The sequence below is a fragment of the Emys orbicularis genome, chromosome 9 (assembly GCF_028017835.1).
Source record: "Emys orbicularis isolate rEmyOrb1 chromosome 9, rEmyOrb1.hap1, whole genome shotgun sequence".
Lineage (NCBI taxonomy): Eukaryota > Metazoa > Chordata > Testudines > Emydidae > Emys > Emys orbicularis.
The window spans coordinates 71,487,689-71,507,485 of NC_088691.1; the positions used below are offsets into that span (position 1 = coordinate 71,487,689).

Here is a 19,797-nt window from a genome sequence, read left to right on the forward strand (position 1 = left end):
TCTGGCCCCCCCGGCCGAGCGGCTCCCTCTGGCGGCCGACCCCGGCGGTTCTGGCCCGGCTCGGACCTTGGGGCGCCGGCCCCGGTTCCGGCCGAGCGGCTCCGGCCCGGCCCCGGCTGAGCACCCCCGACCCCGGTCCCGGCCCTAGAGACTCCAGCTCGGCTCGGGCCCCGGGGCACCGGCCCCGGCTCTGGCCGAGCAGCGCCGGCTGGCAGCCGAGCACCCCCAGCCCCAGCGGCTCCGGCCCGGCTCGGCTCGGGCCCCAGTTCCGGCCGAGCGGCTCCGGCCCTGGCTGAGCGGCGCCGGCCGGCAGCCGAGCACCCCCGGCCCCAGCGGCTCTGGCTCCGGTCCCAGCGGCTCCAGCCTGGACCCAAGCCCCAAGACCCCGGCCGGAGCTCCGGCCGGAGCGCGGCCCGATTCCTGGGGGCGGGGCTTGCCGGAATCGGGCCCCGCTCTTGCTAAAGCCAGCCCTGCTGAATTCAATGGGAGTTTTGTCATGGTTGTAGGGCAGTGAAGGATTAGTTTATACATCTTGAGATAGAAAGGTCTACAACTTCAATTGGTATAAATCAGCATAGCTCCACTGACATCAGTGGAACTATATTATTTACACCAGTTAAGGATATGCTCATAAGTTTGCTTTTTTCTTTTAAAGCATCATTAAAATTTTGCATTATCATGATGTGGCCAATCCCAGTACCTTACTGGTTTGTTTATCAGTATCCTACTAGTTTGCTGTTCCCCTTTCCCTGAACCTCCATCTCTCTCTCTCTCTCTGCTCTGTCTTTTAGATCCCAATGCTGCAAAGGCGGGTAAAGTTAATTTGTGCATAAGTGTTTGCAAGATCGGAGCCAGAGTATAACCTCTTTTGGGGCAGAGTCCATGCCTTCTTTTATGTTTGAAAAGCACCTAGTACATAATAGGCACTGTTAGAAACAATAATAATGATACCTCCAAATGGATGTGGTGTACAGGAAGCAGATGCATACTAAACCAAACCTGCAATCAGCAGCAAGCAGTAACTGGAAGCAATTAGGGAGCAGAGAGGCATCTTACTGAGAGAAGCAGCTACAAAGCTTTCATCCATGTGTTATGTCAACTCACTGTGCCAATTCTGTTACCCATCAGCCCCAAAATTCAACAAGTGTTTGGCTCTAGGTCAGGATTTGGCCCTGTGTACATACAAGGCTGAGATTATACTTCCATAAATGTCCATGGCAATTTGAAGTTCTGATTCCCACAGCAACCCTAATTCAGCTTCTTTTGTACATTTGTAGAATTTTCCATTACTGTATACAATGTTAATTTTAATGGCCTGTCTATATATCCCTAGAGAGTTGGGGGGCAATTTATAGCTGTTGTGAGAATTTCCTGACTTTAGGACAATTAATATCTCAATCTGTATACTGCAGTTAACATATTTGCATTTAATTTCCATTTTTAAAAGAGATAAATTAGCTTTTATTAAACAATTTAGAGTTATTAGAATACTTACATTTGCTATACAAGTCTGCCTACATTTTATGATTATTTCCACAATAATATACTTACTGGAGCACCTCTAATGAAATCTGAAATATATGCAGAGTTTCCTTTTTCTCCTTTTTGCCCAAGAACACCCTGAAAAATCAGTCAGTAATTAAAAATCAGATTATGTTCTGTAATAACATTATGATCTGTCCTCTGATACTCTAAACTACTGTACAGTTTCAGTGATAACTTCTCAGTTTTGATGGCATTAATACTCTCTATAACTCCCAGCCATATTTAATTTCAATGGATGCAGTGGCTACCAGCATGTAAGTTCTTTACCTTTCCTAGAAATTCATACCAGGATTTATAAGAAGCCAGTGGTATCCTGTTTAAAGTAGGAAATCTGGAGCTACCGATTGCTGAACCTAAAGAAACTAAATTCTTCAATCATTAGTACATATACTTTATACCAAAAATAAATGTGATGTCTAATGTGATGTCCATGGGACTTGCTGTAGAGTCCACACATAACTTTGCTTGTCTTGGTACCCACAAAATCTTAACCTGCTTCAGCAGGAACAGATTTCATTGCTCCTGCAAAACAGAATGTCTGTGCTTAATTAACTATGAAGGGCATGATGTACACAGAAGGAATGGATATATCAGAACACTTATCCCTTAACACTTATTCCTCACAATAAACCAAAATCACGCTTGGCGAAATCCTGGCCCTACTGCTGTTGATGAGAGTTAGCAAAATCACCCACTATATTTTTTCCGTGGATGCCCCAGGGCTGGACTTCAATAGAACCAGGATATCATCTTCCATAGAACATAAATATCCAGAATCTGTGCTCAATGAATCACAGTATCAGCCCAGTCTTACACTGACATTCTAAAGCTTGAGGTCAGAAATGAATAGGAAAGTAATTATCACAGGAATGCAATAATAAATTGAAGAGCAGCAGCTGCATACAGCTGGAGGTAGCTATAGCACAGTGGTTTTCAAACTTTTTTTCTGGGGACCCAGTTGAAGAAAACGGTTGACGTCCACGACCCACAACGGAGCAGGGGATGAGGGGTTTGGGGTGGGCTCAGAGCTGGGGCAGAGAGTTCGCGTGCAGGGGTGAGGGCTGCGGGGTGAGGCCAGGAATGAGGGGTGCAGGGTGTGGGCTCTGGACTGGGCCAGGAGGTTGGGATACAGGAGGGGGTCAGGGCTCTGGGTGTAGGCTCTGGGGCAGGGCTGGGGATGAAGGGTTTGGGGTGCAGGAGGGGCTCTGGGTTTGGGTGGGGCTCAGGGCTGGGGCAGGGGGTTGGGGTATGGGAGGAGGTCAGGGCTCTGGGCTGGGGGGTGCAGGCTCTGGGCTGGGGCCGGGGATGAGGGGTTTGGGGTGCAGGAGGGGCTCTGGGTTCTGGGGGGCTCAGGGCTGGAGCAGGGGGTTGGGGTGCGGGAGGGGGTCAGGGCTCTGGGGTGGGGCCGGGGATGAGGGGTTTGGGTGCAGAAGGGGCTCCAGGTTTGGGGGGGCTCAGGGCTGAGGCAGGGGATTGGGGTGTGGGGTTGGGGCATGGATTTACCTCCGGCGGCTCCCGGTCAGCGGTGCAGCCGGGGTGCAGAGGCAGGGTTCCCGCACCTGAAGCAGCCAGTAGCAGGTCTGGCTCCTAGGCAGAGGCACGCAAGCTCTCGCCTGCAGGCACCGCCCTCCAGTTCCCATTGGCTGAGCGGTGCTTGCGGCGAGGGCAGCATGTGGAGCCCTGTGGCTCCCCTACGTAGAAGCTAGACCCGCTGCTGGCCGTTTCCGGGGCGCAGCGCGGTGTCGGAACATCTAGGCACTAACCTGCCTTAGCTGGGCAGCACCGCCGACAGGACTTTTAACATCCCAGTCGATGGTGCTGACCAGAGTGACCCAGTGCCTTACATGCCGCGACCCAGTACTGGGTAGCAACCTGAACTTTGAAAAACGCTTCTATAGCAGAATGGACCTGTTAAACAGAGGCCTTTCTGGAACTGTCACACTGAAAGCTGTATTTACCTCTGCCTTATTTACACTTATGTCTCGAAACAAATTTCAAGTTTGATTTCTTTGTACAACAAAATATTTTTATTAAATGAATCTTGTCACCTTTTCAGCTTCTTAAGCTAGGATTTTATATTGTCAACCCTTCCTTTAATTTTTCCAACCATTTATTTGTAATTTAAACGGACAGTAATAGGCATATATTTAAGATAAGTGAAATTAACATGTATTTAGTTTATATACGAAATTATACAGGAAAATGATATAAACAGGAAGTAACAGGGAAATTAACAGTCCATTGTGATACTGGTAGTAGGTAATCAAGTGGGTATTTGGTGCAATAAATCAGTTAGTAAATTGGAGTCAGTCTATATACAGAGCTTGGTGTGGCATTATTATACTCAAGTAGATAATTAAGATATTTGCTCTGACTTTGTCATGTTTTCCTAGAAAGCCCAATGTATTGGTGTTGGCATTTTAGTTCGGATCCAAGGCTGCGTGTCTGTTGTTTTATGTTCTTTTATATGCTGGGAGTGATAGGTCTGCAAAGGCTCAGATTTCCTTGAACCAGCCGGATTCAGGCTATAATTTTGTTCCATGTCTCACTTTTTCTTTTATCTCATCCCTTTACTTCTTGTAGGTGACAGTCTAGTCCATGAGACATAGTACAGTCAGAGATTTCCTAGCAGCTACCATTACCATGTTGAACAGAAGTTATTTTATTGTTCTGAAAGGTGTAGTGGGTTTGATTTTTATCAAATTGTGTAATGGTGGCATGTTGCAGCCTATTAAAACTGTGCCACCAGAAATGTCGGGAGGGTTAATTATCATATTTGGATCATGTTTTATCCCTCTGCTTTACCCTTTGCTTGTATATTGCTTGCTTTCTTAGGCCTGGATTCAGCAAGGAACTTAAGTACATGCCAAATTTTAAGCATCTGAATAGTTTCACTGGCTTCAATAGGATTGCTCACATGCTTAAAGTTAGGCATGTGTTTTAGTAACTTGCTGAGTCAGGGCCTCAGGCTATTAGTGTGAGCAGTATTAGCCATGTCGTGGGGCATTCCTGGATTACAAACAATAAATATAATAAGGCCATAGGGTAACGGTCAGAAATGGTGCTAACAGCACAGTACTAACTTTGGCACAGATTAATCAATTCATTGCGTCTTCCCTCAGATGACCCTTTTATTAAACTAAGGGTAGGTCTACACTTACCCGGTAGTTCGGCGGCTGGCGATCGAACTTCTGGGTTCGACTTATCGCGTCTTGTCTGGACGCGATAAGTCGAACCCGGAAGTGCTCACCTGCTTGGCGAGAGGAGTACCGCAGAGTCGACGGGGGAGCCTGCCTGCCGCGTGTGGACCGAGGTAAGTTCGAACTAAGGTACTTCGAACTTCAGCTACGTTATTCACGTAGTTGAAGTTGCGTACCTTAGTTCGAATTGGGGGGTTAGTGTAGACCTGGCCTAAGGCTCAAATACAGCAAACACGGTGACCTCTAATGTCTTTCAAGTAGTATAATGCTTACACATGGTGATCAACCAAGTACCTTCAGTTAAATGGGTTCGACTTTAGCATAACATCCAGAACTGTTTATTGTTTAGTTTAGAAAATTTAGAGCCTTAACCTAATGACCCGTGTTTTTGCAAAAGGTCAAAGACTGTGGGTCAGATCCTTGGCTGATGTAAATCAGCATAGTTCCATTGCAGTCACTGGAGCTATACCAGTTTCCACCAACTGAGTATCTGGTTCTGAGTTTTTAATCTCCTTTAGCCAGTATTAAAATATTGGACCAATTTTAATTCAGACACACTTCCTGTTTTCAGAGGGAAAAGCTAATCATCTTAAAGGTAATTTCAGTCTTATAAAATATACCTCGGGGCCAGACTGTGGCTGGCTATTACATGGGAGCACAAGGTGCTTGTGTGTGTCTCAAGGTATGGCTACACGGCATGCTTCTTTCAGCTGCATATGGGGTACATACCCATACAGTCCCCCTAGCATGGGTATAAACGGTAGTATAACCGGTGAGGCATAGCTTAGGCAAGTAGAGTAAAGGCACGCCTGAAGGGTGTGGGTATATATGCAAGTATGTTTCCTACACAGCTCTCTATACTATAACCCCAGTGGCGTGTAGCATAGGGAACTTTCCCTGCATAAAGGCCAGACCAGACACAACTGCGTTCCCTGAGCTTGAAGGAGTTCTTGTGTGATCAAGTATTGCAGAACTTCAATTTAAGGGTTAGCAAACTTAATTTCATCTTTAACCTAACACCGGATCCTGCAAGATTCTGAGCACCCTCCACTTCACTGAAGCTAACAGGAGTGGGAAGCCCAGTCAGCAGCTCAAAAAAGGTGCAGTGTAGAAGCAGTCTGACATGAGCTCGGGTAGCCAGAGCCATAAGCCTAGTGCCATAGTCTAATGCCCCTTTAATTTTAAAAGGTGTTAACCTGGAGAGAAAATTTAAATGTATTATAATAAAGCTCATAACTTACAAATGAGCCTCTTGGTCCAATACACCCTGTCTCTCCTGGAAATCCGGGATCTCCTCTTGAACCATTGCAGCCATCCAAGCCAGGTTTGCCCCTGGACCCTTCAATTCCAGGATATCCCTAGTGAGGGTTTAATTACATGTAAAGATGTGGCATGGTTATTTAGGTTCAGGTTTTGTCTAAACACAGCAGTGACACTGGTAACCCAGAACTGGGACAGAGGATCACCCACATAGGTCTCGCTTCTATACTCCTTACACTGGAAAAGCCTCCCGTTGAGATCTATGAGAATTTTCCTTACACCTAGCAATAGGCTCAACGGGGCTGTAATCTGAAACTACAGTGTTTGGTCTGATACCTCTTACATTCCCTTCTTTAATGCACAGTAGCTCTGCCGGGTGAGGCAGAGAATTAGGCTGGGTGCTGCTCTCATTAGAATCAATAACAAAAGTTTTTTTTCAATGGAAGCAAAATCAAGCTCTTTGAGAGTAAATTCCTTCTGGAAGCAATAAAGAGCTATCACATTTGGGGAAACATGCAAAGGTTTTATTCCTTGTGAATGACATACACTAAGGTCATCCCAAACTAGCTAGGTCCCTTTTTACTGTTAGGATGCAATTCAAGTAAATAGGGTACAATTTGAGTCAAACATACTGTGAGCTCAGAAAAACCCACAGACAAATTCTGGGATGGAGGAACTGATTTTCCAACCCCCCCATGCACTGCCCATTCACTATTATAGGGGATGGGAAGAGTAGCGGACAGTGGGGTTGGTTGGGAATTTTCCATCAGAATAATTTTCCAACTGAAAATGCCTTTTGGGCAAAATTAAAAATTTTCACATGAAAATTTCAGTTTTGACAAAAAAAAGTTAGGTTTTCCATTGCGAAAACTGAAATGACTACTCCTCAGCTGCCAACCTGGAAGACTGTTGTCTGGCAGAAGAACCTTCCAAGTGGGAAGCTGGCAAATCAAAAAAATCCCATTTCAGTGCTTCTGAAACAATATTTTTTTAAAAATCCATTCCTGTGAAAAATTTTGCATCCTTGATTCAGGATAATTTTTTTCTCAAACATGCAATTTTTCATGAAAAGGGATTTCTATTTTCCAGACAACTCTAGCAGACACAACCCTGTTCTCTTCTCTATGCTAGATTTTGGTCTTATGGAACCATGTATTTGACAGCTCCTCTAGCAACAATCCCAACCACATGGACAGATATGGAGAGCAAACACAGAGCACAAATGGATCAGAGATCCCCTCCATAGGATCTCTGCTTCCTGGCCTACATGAACATCCAAAGTGCACTATTTCCATTTTGGTTGATCCCTGTGTAGTCATAAAGGGCCTCCCAGGATTTAACTCTAATAGAAAATCATTTTCAAATTATTGGATTTAATAGAGCATCCTATCCTTTCACCCTACTCATTTCCATTTATATATGACAGCTTGTACACAAAGCTGTATTTCCATCTACCTTAATACTGAGGTGTCCAAATCTATAGTTCCTATTCAGGAAATATCTTGCTGGTTTCAATGGGGTTTTTATTTGAGAAGAACTGCTGGACAGTGCTCAAAATGTTTCAACAGAAAAAGAACTACTACCTTGGGATCCTTTTTGCTATTTTAAGAATGTATTCAGAAACCGTGTGGTCTACTTTAGAGCCTGGAGCTAGAGACTACTAGTTTTTAATCCTGGCATTGGCATTTCGGTGCTGCATGGATTTGTGCAAGTCTCAGTTAACCTCTCTATCTCCAGTCCCTCCTCTGTAAAATGGGAATAATAATATTTACTTACCTCAAAGGGGTGTTAATGGATTGAATTAGTTGGTTTGTACTGTCTTTTGGAAAACATGTTAAGTGTGAAGTATTATCAATACTAAATATAATAATGGTTTACTTTGTTTTTCACACATGTACAAAATATGCAGCTCTCTAGGTGATACAGTGACGAAGGGAATAAAACTAACCGTATCTGATTATTAAGGTAATCTGTTAAAATAGTTCCCTATGGGTTCAGATGAATTGTAATCTTTATAACACAATATTGCCAGTGTACTTACAGGCACACCATCTAAACCAGGAAATCCTGGGACTCCTGTTGGGCCCTAAAAAAAAAAAATCACTTTTACAATTTTGTTCTTTGAGAACACTTAAAAACTGAGGACAACATGAGGATGTGGTACTGTAAAATTAGGTCAAAAACTATCAGGAAATAAAGTCACATTTGAATCATGAATTTAACACCTCACTGCAGGATAAATGGCTATATAAGCTGTTTGCAGTGTTGTAGCTGTGTTGATCCCAGGATATTAGAGAAACAAGATGGGTGAGGTAATATCTTTTATTCGACCAACCTTTGCTGGTGACAGAGACAAGCTTTTGAGCTACACAGAGCTCTTCTTCAGGTCTGGGAAAGATATTCAGAGTGTCACAGCTAAATGCAAGGTGGAACAGATTGTTTAGCATAAATAGTTAACACATATTGTAAGAGACCATTCAAGGTCAAGTGACCAGTTATGGTTAAACACCTTGTATTTAGTTGTGACACTCTGACTACCTTTCCCAGACCTAAAAAAAGAGCTCTGTGTAGCTTGAAAACTTTTCTCTCTCACCAACAGAAATTGGTCCAATAAAAGGTATATCTCACCCACCTTGCATCTCTGATATAAAGTGGACAGACTCCGCCTGAGGTTATCCAGCTAGTGTATCTTGAACAATGATCAATGATAGCTATGAATGCCACAAATGGTACTGGGGGACAATATTAAATTCTTAGGGCCAATTTCATCCATTAAAACACAAGGGGTTTCTCAAAAGATGAATTTAGCCATAATGTGTAAAATAATGGTATGTGCCATATTACAGGCTGGCTTCTGCTCCCACTTATATCAATGGCACAACTTCTATTGACTCCAGAGGAGGATCAAGCTCTATATTTCAGTGGAGTTGTACACAAGAAGCTAAATTCTGATCTCACTGACACTGGTGTCAATGGAATTAGACCAGTGAAAGCCAGGGTAAAGGTTCAAGGATTGTAGAAATGTGTAAAACCAAAGGCTGAATTATAATAAAAGGCACCATTTATGATTCCATTTCTCACCATAACCAAAGGTGGCAAATTTATGCCTATTGTACAGTATTATTTTAAAGTTCTATTCTTCCCCCACATATGTGCACGTAACCTTCTTGATGCTAATGTGAGTGAGGTGGGACATATCAAATGGACACTTAGACCCCTGAATTTTAACTTTTTTACTGCCAACTTTGATTTAATAACGTGGGGCCAAATACTGCAGTTCTTTCTCAGGCAGCTCTATAACTGATTTCAGTGGAAGTTTTGCATGAGTAAGAACAGGAGATGCCCATGTAATTTTAACATTCAGTAAAGGCTTTTATTGTTCTTGATTTGTTTCATTTTGCAATATTCACCGTTATATTTTACATACTAAAAAAGACCTTCCCATGGTATTTCCTACCTTATCACCCTTTTCTCCAGCGGGCCCAGGCAGCCCATTCTCACCTCTCTGTCCTTTTTCTCCTTGCAAACCATCTGGCCCTGTACATCCCAAAGATCCAATTGGACCTTGAGCCCCTAGGTGACCAGGCTGACCCTGAAAGAAACAGAAGAAATAATTCAGAGGTAGTTCAGTAAACAAATATACTTAACCTCCCTCTGGCTGCTGCTGATGGTGTGGAGAACACTGTGAGTAAAACAAAGTTTGAAATATTTATAAATTGTACGTTTAGTAATATAATTACCAATATTTCAGATAGTTGCTTTGAAAAATATTTTGGTAGTGACTTTACTTTTATGTTGTTGTGGTTACTCTCTATTGATATTGCAGATGAATACTACACTTTTGGCATGTTTATGCTTTGAATAAAATGTAAAAGGTGCTAAAGTCCTATAGGATTTAAGCTCCTACATCACTTGTCCACTTCTGAAAATTTTACCTGTCAATCTGAATCATTTTATAATGACTAATTTAAAAAAAAATCCAGGTTCCAACAGAGTACCATTTAAATAGAATGGTTGGGATTTTTTTAAAAGTACCTTTTTAAAAAAGTATATCTGTTCATCTTACCTGTTGATGTTTCAGTGAGGGAGAAACTACCTATTTGGGGAATCAGTAAAATGGCAATACACAAAGTGCTGCCACGTGCACAAAATAAACAAACTGAAAAATATTAAGAACTGGTTTGCTCACTAAGTTCTTTCCCCCATAGTCATTCTAGGTTTTACTAGCAAATACAACATTATTAGAGGGAAAATGATTGTCCAGCTGACAGTCTCCATTTAACTTAAGGTTCTCTTTGCTCTTCTAAAGTTGGTTTAGACATTAGTGTCACAGTAGTAACTTCACAATTAAGACTGAAAGACTTTCAGTTCTAAGTCATTCTTTTTACCAGGATGGATTTGATCTAAATCAAATTGATTTAAATCATGATCACTAGTCAGGAAGACTCAATTTAATCATGGATTTCTACATAAAAGTGCATTCTTGTTGGTTGTTATAAGCTTAATACATATTCTTCACAACTCAGAGATAGATGTAGGTTTCATTTTTAGAAGATACACACTATACATTTTTAAGTGATTTATTTTGAAAACTTTTCAGATTAGTTTTACAGCTATATCAGAAAATGAATGATTGTTTACCAAAGGGAACTGAAGCAGATATTTATGAAGTCATTGGGAGGTGAACTATTTCCAATTCAACAGGTTAATCATTAATATTTGGAGGATTTTCTTGCCATGTTGTATTAGGAAGAGAACATCACCAGACAGACATTTAAATTGTTTTATTTAATTAAAACAACAACGTTATGTATTCTAGATTCTTTTCTTCAACAGCAAACATATAATATTTTAACAAAACAAGCATATGAATTTTTGAATTTAGTTAAACATTCAAGTTTTATAAAATCAGGTTTGTTTTTGTTAAAATTGTTTTAAACTAAAATAGTTACATGAAATATTTAAAAAACAAAACAAAATTAAATCGACTTATGTCAGCCAGGTCAATATGAGAAACTTAAAATATTGGCTTCTGCAGCTAACTCAGTCATCTTCACCTTCATTTTCCTGTTTGTTCACAATCTGGAAAAGAAAAACAAGCTTTCCTGCTTTTTCAGGTCCCAAACGATTTATCAATTTGGAATGAATTAGTCCAAAGGAAGAAAATATTCTTTCTACACCGGCAGAAGCAGCTACTTCTGTTAAAAGTGAGATTATCACTTCAACAGTCTCTGAATCCGAGTGCTTAAGTGACTTCCACCAGTTCACTGGTGTAACTTTCTTTAAAAAAAATCAGCAAACATATATTTCTTGAATGGTTCTTATTCCCAAACTGGATCTCTTTTACAGCATGCTGTCATTATAGGTTTTTCCTTCTAGTGAGAGAATGGTATGGTAGATCTTAAATCAATGAAAGCTACACTCAGAAAGACCTCAAGACTTCTGGAATATGCTGCACAAACAGTTTCACTTTTGTTTCTACTTCCTGTCCCTCCCATCTCACATTTATCTCCAGACGTTCTCCTTGCCCAGATCTATTCCATCCCCAACAATCTTCTATTCATTGAACTTTTTAAACTTTGCACTTTTAGAGAGAGGTAAGGGATTGACTCTGTGTACACAAATTTGCAGAGGGACAATAGTGTTGAGGTCTGTTATTTCCCACCTCTATACATTTATTTATTATATTTCTCACCTCTATATATTTTGCTTTTTACAAGCATGTTATCTCTGGAGACACAAATCCACAGTTTGAGAACTGCAAAACTATGTATCTCTGATGGTATCTTCTAGACTGAGCGCTGAGTCCAACTGGGTAGATAGAAAGATTAACCCAAATAATCTATACAGAAGCCCCTGGAACTCCATAAAATTGGGTCCCTAATCCATGAACTATTGGAACTCATTTATAAACATGAACATCAAGAGAGAAGGAACACAAGCCAAAATAGGGAAAGGACATGCTAAAGAATATTTAGATAAATTGGATGTATTCAAGTTGGCAGGGCCTACTGAAATTCACCGTAGAGTACTTGTCTTAAGGAACTAGCTGAAGCAATTGTGGAACTCGTAGTGATTATCTTTGAGAATTCATGAAGGACAGGTGAGATCCCAGAGGACTGGAAAAGGGCTAACATAGTACCTGTCTTTATATATATATATTTTTAAAATGTGGTGTGTGTGTGGGAGGCAGGGGGGGGGGGGGGATGACGACAAAGAAGACCCAGGAATTATAGACCAGTCAGCCAAACTTCAATAGCTGGAAAGATAATTTATTCCAATTATTAAGCACCTAGAGGATAATAAAGTTATAAGTAATAGCTGGCATGGGTTAGTCGAGAACAAATCATGCCAAACCAACTTAATTTCCATCTTTGATAGGGTTACTGGCCTAGTGGATAGGGGGAAGCTATAGATGTGATTTTTGTTTTTGTTTAAGTAAGTCTTTTGACACAGTTCCATGTGACATTCTCATAAGCCAAGTAGGAAAGTGTAGTTTGGATGAAATTACTATAAAGTGGGTGAAAAACTGGTTGAAATGACTTTCTGTCAGGCTGGGAGAACATATCTAGTGGGATCCGTCAGTGGTCTGTCTTGGGTCTGGTACTGTTCAACATTTTCATTAATTACTTGGATGATGGAGAGGAGAGTGTGCTTATAAAATTTGCAGATAAGGACAAACTGGATGGGGTTGCTAGCGCTTAGAAGGACAGGAATAGAATTCAAATGACCTTGACAAATTGGAAGAATTGGTCTGAAACCAACAAGATGAAATTCAATAAAGGTACAGTATGTGCAAAGTACTTCACTTAGGAATGAAAAATTGAATGCACAACTACAAAATGGAGAATAATTGGCTAGGTGGTAGTACTGCTGAAAAGGATCTGGGAGCTATAGTAAATCGTGAACCGAATATGAGTCAACAATGTGCTGCATTTGCAAAAAAAGGCTGGAGTACTGTGTCCAGTTCCAGGCACTCCACTTTAGGAAAAAGGTGGACAAATTTGAGAGAGTCCAAAGGAGAGCACCCAAAATGATAAAAGAAAACCTGAGCTGAGAGGAAAGATTAAAAGAACTGGGTGTGTTTAGTCTTGAGAAAAGAAGAGAGTTGATCGGATAATAGTCCTCAAATATGTTACGGGATGTTGTAAATAAGATTGTGATCAATTCTTCTCCATATCCACTGAAGGTAAAGAGATTTTAAGTTAAATATTATGAGAAATTTTCTAACTGTAAGCACAGTTAAGGACTTTAATAACTTACCAAGGGAGGTTATGGAATTCCTGTTATTGGAGGTTTTTAAGAACAGCTTAGACACTGTCACTGATTGTCTAGGCGTTTACTTGGCTCTGCCTCTTCACAGAGGGCTGGACTAGATAACCTCTCAAGCTTCCTTCCAGCCCTACATTTCTATGATTATATTTTCTATGATTTACAAAACTTTTCTTAAACATTACATGAATATATTGTCTCATACTATAGAATTAGAATTTATAATCCCTATTCCATGATGAGATATATTTGAGCTATAATGTATCTTAATTAAAACTATCTTTAGATAGGTTTTTTCCTCAAAAAGCATTTTATCAAAAAAATCTTTTAAATAATTGATTTTTATCCACCCTGCTTTTTACTCCCTTCTTACTGTTCTCTTTTTCTGAAAGACCTGATGCTTAGCCAGGGTCAGGAGAGCTGAGAGTAAATCAGAGAAGCTGTACTAGTTTGCTAGACTTTGAAAAATTACTTGATTTTCTATTTGTTAAAGTTATTTTAACCTTTTTGGCCTACTCATAATTCAAAGACAGCTTGCAGTAAAATGTGCAATCTTGCCCTGTGCTTAGTTCTCTATGAAAATAGAGTTTAATTTCCAGGAAAAATACGTTCCTCAAGATAATAACTGTTTCTCGCTGGAACCTTCATCGGGTCTCCAATACCTTCTGTGAGATGCCTAGCATCAATTACAACTTTTGCTGGCTATGCCAATGCACATTCTACCTTTTGTAAGCTTTAGAACTCAATGAGTGCCACATTTTAGTCTCTCAGAAGCATAATCAGAGACTCATTATTTTAGCACAATCAAAGAGACTGTGAAAGTGAGACTGAATTGGGAGTGTTCTTTCTTTCAAGTGATATTTGCACTTCTATCAGTTTTTCTAGCTTATATATCTTCCATCATTGTCTCCCAGAGTTAAATGTATCATTCAACAATTGCTAAATTTCTGTAAAATTAATATGATGGTTATTAGGTAACTTCTTTGTAAACATCTCTGTAACTAATTTCCATGCCTAGCAATACTATACAGATCACCTGTATATATTTTTAAGTAATATATATATTCCAAAAGGGAAAAGGCTCAAGGATGGTGTCTATTCCCTTCCCTAGCCAAAGGTTAGCAACATTTTTCAGGGTTGTTTTTCCCCCCCCTCCAAGTAGCCTAATGAACTTTAACTAATGTTATATTCAATAGATTGAATACAGCAAGCTTTCTATTAAATTTGTAATAGGTAGGTTTTTCTTTACCTCCCCCCCCTCCATTCCTACACTTCCTACCGTGTACCTTTTTCACTGTCACTATTTAATTATATTTGTTTTTCTCTGAAACATAGTCTCCCCCTTTTGAAGATTGATTTTTTTCTTTTCTGATTTAGCCTATCTACTACTGTATCTAACATAATCCAAGGGCAGAATTGAGCCCAATCTTCTAAGGGAAAGCGTATGGCTCAAAGCTGACCACCTGAGGGCAGCAAAGAATTCTGGAATGCAATCTCCAGTCACAGAAACAACAGCCAGTACATTCACTTCATTTCAGTGGTTGGAAGAGCACAAAATGTCAATTAACAAGGGATGTAGACAGATATTTGTTGGCTTCAGTAGTAAAATTATTTCTATAAGTGGCAGAAGAGAGGTAAATTTTACCCAGTTTAGACTTTTAACTTGAACTGATTCTGTATGAACACAATCTTTTCCTTGAATTACAATTAGGGGTTTGGGGTGACGAGGCCCCTTTTCTTTATATTTGTTCATTTTTTCTTAAATTAAGAGGACCATGGTTTAAGCCTCCTCATCTTTTAAAGATGATATAGGATATTTGCATATGAGTCCATGAATAAAACAGTAATTCTTTTGCATTTTGTTACTGACTTTGATATGAGGATCTCAACATTTATTAATTAAACCACAGCACACCTTTGTGAGCTAGGGAAAGGATATGAGATAGGGATCACTTCGACCACAGCTAAAATGCAGCCCCCCCCTCATGTGGTACTCAGCAGCTCTCCAACATTTCATAGCAACTGTGCACAACAGTTTAGGGCAAGAAGTAAAGTACTACGTTTAACTGAGATAGCAGAAGAAACATAGGTAGCAACAATATAATTTACCACAATTTACTAAGCTCAATGCAGGACTTTCCATGGCCTGCTGTCATGCAGGTCAGATGATCATAATGGTCCCTTCTGGTCTTTAAAAAAAAAAAAAAGCCATGAGTAAGCCCTGCTCCCATTGACTTCAGTGGTGCAGGATCATGCACTTAGCGTGGGTGCAAGATGAACCTTTTAAGTACAGTAGAACCAACTGAGCCAAGCTGCCAGGGTATGGCTGAAGGATGCCCTGAGCAGTGCAGTTATTCAAATCCATGTGGCCCTTGAGAGACCTTTGAATTTGTGGCAAAACCAGCCCCCATTTGTTCCATAGAGGGGAACCCACCCTCCTGACAGAATGACTTGATGACGTGTAAGAGGAACCCCAGACAAAAACCCTTCACCTGGACCTGGCCTCTGGGAAAATCTGCAGGAGGGGCTGACTGGCCCTCAGCAAGTTAAATTGCAGATTTTTTCCCCTTTTTATTTAATTTGTACACAAATATAACTAATTGCATCACCTTAGGGCATGTCTACACTTGCCATTTAAAGTGCAAAATGTCCCTTTTTTGCGCAAAAACCGTGGGAGCGTCTACACTTGTTAATGACTTTTTGCGGTGAAGTTTCACCACAAAAAGAAAACCACCTTCACGAGAGGCATACAGCTCTTACCGCTGTTCTTTTTGCGGTGATGTGAAAGTGAAGACATGTTCTTCCTGTGTAAACACTTTTTGGCCTCTGGAGGATACCCACAGTGCCAAAAGTGACCACTCTGGCCAGCACCTCCGCTGCTCTGACCCCAGGTAAACGAACGTCCACCCCTCCCCATGTAAATCCCGGGAAGTTTGAAACTCCCTTTCCTGTTGTGAGTACTCACCTGGCCAGGTGACCATGGCTGCTCCACGTAGCAAACCATCCCCTGCTTGGAGCAATGCCGAGTTACTGGACCTGATCACTGTTTGGGGAGAGGAGCGCCAGCTGTGTTCCAGCCGTAGGAATTTCAATACCTACAAGCAGATTGCAGGCAGCTTGCAGGAGAAGGGGCATAACAGGGACACACTGCAGTGCAGAGCAAAGGTGAAGGAGCTGAGGAACACATACCACAAGGTGAGGGAGGCAAACCGTGGGTCTGGTGCTGCGCCCCAAAGCTGCCGTTTTTACAATGAGTTGGATGCAATCCTAAGTGGTGAACCCCACCCAGGGCCGGCTCTAGGCACTAGCAAAGCAAGCCGTTGCTTGGGGCGGCAGATTTGCAAAGGGGCAAGAATCCAGCATGGGAGCTGAGAACCAACAGGGGTCCCTGGGAGCTGTAGTTCCTTGGTTAGCTCCCTGCCTATAGAGCCAGCCCTGGAGCAGGGAAAGAACTACATTTCCCAGCATTCCCTTGGCCACTAGCAACAGGAAAGGGTGGGGGAAGGAGTATGGAACTGAAATCTGCAGCTTGCTGTGAATGGTAGGAACAGAGCCAGCTCTAGGTTTTTTGCCGCCCCCCCCGCCCTGGGCTCCCCCCGTACCCCTGTATTGCCCCAGCCCTGGACTCTTCCCTGCCCACACCCCCTGCTGCCCCAGCTCTGGCCCCCACCTGCACTCCCCTGCTGTCCCCCCCCCGCCCCAGCTCTGGCCCCCACCTGCACCCTCTTGCTGCCCCAGCCCTGGGCGTCCCCTCCCACACCCCCTGGCGCCCCAGCTCTGGCCCCCACCTGCACCCTCCTGCTGCCCCAGCCCTGGGCGTCCCCTCCCACACCCCCCTGCCATCCCAGCTCTGGCCCCCACCTGCACTCCCCTGCTGCCCCAGCCCTGGGCTCTCCCCCCCCCCCCACCCGCACCCCCTGCCGCCCCAGCCCTAGGCTCTTCCCCCCCCCCACACCCCCTGCCGCCCCAGCCCTGGGCTCTCCCCCCAAGAAGGAATTGGGGGGATGAAATGGATGGTGCACCTCTCTATCTGAAGCCTAGCAAGGGAGGTATGTGGATCCCACTAGAATTTAAAATGAAAAGTAAGGGAGGGGAGGCTCTGGACCTGGGCAGCTTTAGATACAGTACCAGGCACTTAGGAGGATTTCTACTTCTGAGCCATGGAAGCAGAAATTGACTTTTCCTCTCCAGATATAGCTAATATTCAGAAAGGGAATCTAGCACCTGCCTTCCAGATTTGAACACCCTCAAAATTCAGGAGTGCTCAAGCTCAATTTGGGCAGCTGTTACTTCATTTCCCCCAAATCAAATATACAGATCCACTGTAACTTGCTGTAGAAAAAGTAGAATAAATTGAGCAAGAAATGCTTCCCAGTGGTTATTAGGACTGGAATTGCTATTTTCAACAGCCATTGCTTTTTTTTTTTTTTTTTTTAAGTTTTAGTTTTATTTGTTTAAAAGGAAGACCGTGATAGAGCATTCCCCATAGAAACAAAGAATGGAACAAAAGAATAATAAAGGCACCTCAACTTTTTCTCATTTATGTAGGACAGTCTTATAATATGCATCCAGATATCCTCCAGTCACACAAGCTGAAAATTGTTCCACTTTACTGCAGTTCTGTAACCATATGGGAACCAATCCGGTCTGTGTTCTGTGCACATCCCAAATTCCTGCTGAATGACCCGCCCTGGGAGCGAGTTACCAGTGACCCAGGGCTGGGGCGGCAGGAGGGTGCAGTTGGTGGGGGGGGAGGGGGAGAGCCCAGGGCTGGGGTGGGGGGCAGCCAAAAAATTTTTTGCTTGGGGCAGCAAAAAACCTAGAGCCGGCCCTGCCCCCACCTCCATTGCAAAGTGCCCAGTGGACACTTCTGCATATCTGGAGGCAGTGGAAAGTGGGCTTAGCCAGGAGGAGGAGGTTATAGATGAAGAGGAGGAGGCTGAGGAAGCTGTGGAGCCCGCTGCTGCGTGCACTCAGGGCCCCTTCTCCGCTCTGGAGGTGTCTAGCCAGTGTGAGCAGCCACTGTCTGCTGAGGCAGAGGCAAGAGAGCAGAGCTCTGGTAAGTTGCTTTGTTTTGACAATGCATAAAGCAGGTTGAGGGCACAGAAAAGTACTAAGGTGGCTGTGTTTGTGTGCTGGGTGCCCTCCCTTCATGCTTGCCCTTTTCAGAATGGGTGTATGCAATAAACCCTCTAACCCTGTGTTCCCTCGCCATTGCTGGGTTCTTGTGCACCATGGGTGCTTGATTTTTGTCACCAAGACAGTGATTTCTTACCAGTGGTGTATTGCAATGTACATAGTGATTCCTGTATGTATGTTTCACAGCAATGTGTTGCTTCTGTCTCCCCAGAAATGACTGTGGAAGACCCACCCCTCACTGTAGCAGACCGTCTGCGACACATAAGCGGCAAAGATGCACTAAGGCAGACATGTTTCGTGAGGTGATTCTGCACTCTGAAGCGGAGACACGTGATAAAAATAAATGGAGAGAAACCATGACAAACTGGAAAGAGGGAGAGAACCGAGACCAAAAAGAGAATAATGCATTCCATAGGGAAGCCACGGAGAGGCTAATCAGCGTTCTGGAGCATCAGACAGATACGTTGCATTCTCTCATTACACTGCCGAGTGACCTGATTCGTGCCCGCCCCCCCATTGCAGCAAGTGCAGAATTCTTTCCCATGCACTCCCCAAACTCCTACTGCACATTCTTATAGGCTCGCTGCAAATTTTTCCATTCCTCAACAATCCACACCCCCAGATAGCTTGTCAAACAACAGCTGGCGTTATACACAGCTCTGAGGTATCCGGGCCCCCCACCCTGAACACCACCATCACTGAGGATGGATATATGTGCATATGGTGTTCTCTTTTTTTAAAAAAAAAAATAAAAAGCACACATTTTTCAAAAAGAAGCAAGATTCATTTGTGAGTTCACATTTCTTTACATGTCATCACAGCTACAAGTCAACTAGCACTTCATCTTCACTGAAATTACAGACAGAACCGCCATGTAGCACAGCACATGCTGTTAACACTTCCTTTCCCAAGCACAGCAACAAAGTTTAATGATTTTGATTTTCAAACTTTTCCCTCAAGGCATCTTGGATCCTAACTGCCACATGTTGTGCCCCTCTAATAGCCCTGGTATCTGGCTGCTGAAATTCAGCAGCCAGGGGTTCGGCCTCCATGCTCCACGTATGAGTAAATCTTTCGCCCTTCCCCTCACAAATGTTATGTAAAGTACAGCACGCCGCAATAACCATGGGAATATTTTCCTCACTCATTTCCAGTCTACTGTACAAACATCTCCAGCGTGCTTTCAAATGGCCAAATGTACATTCGACATACGATTTATGTACTCGGTGCCAAGGTGGGCTGGGGAAACAATAGGGATGTATGTTCCATCTATCACCCCATCACAGTTAGGGAAGCCCATTTCTGCAAACCATCCAAAATGTCACGCACATTACCGAGAGTCACGGTCCTGCGCAGTAGGATGCCATTAATGGTCTTGCAC

At 42.8% G+C, this 19,797-nt stretch overlaps 1 protein-coding gene across 1 annotated transcript in view; it reads right to left on the bottom strand.

Moving 5' to 3' along the window:
* The window catches only part of COL4A4 (collagen type IV alpha 4 chain), a 119,862-nt gene that overhangs the window by 73,390 nt on the left and 26,675 nt on the right, over nt 1-19,797 (bottom strand). The window contains exons 3-6 of the mRNA XM_065411412.1: nt 9,463-9,597; nt 8,047-8,091; nt 5,987-6,103; nt 1,552-1,620 (exon numbers count right to left, since the gene is read on the bottom strand). Of these exons, the coding sequence (XP_065267484.1) occupies nt 1,552-1,620; nt 5,987-6,103; nt 8,047-8,091; nt 9,463-9,597 (366 nt within the window). The remainder of the gene's footprint in view (nt 1-1,551; nt 1,621-5,986; nt 6,104-8,046; nt 8,092-9,462; nt 9,598-19,797) is intronic.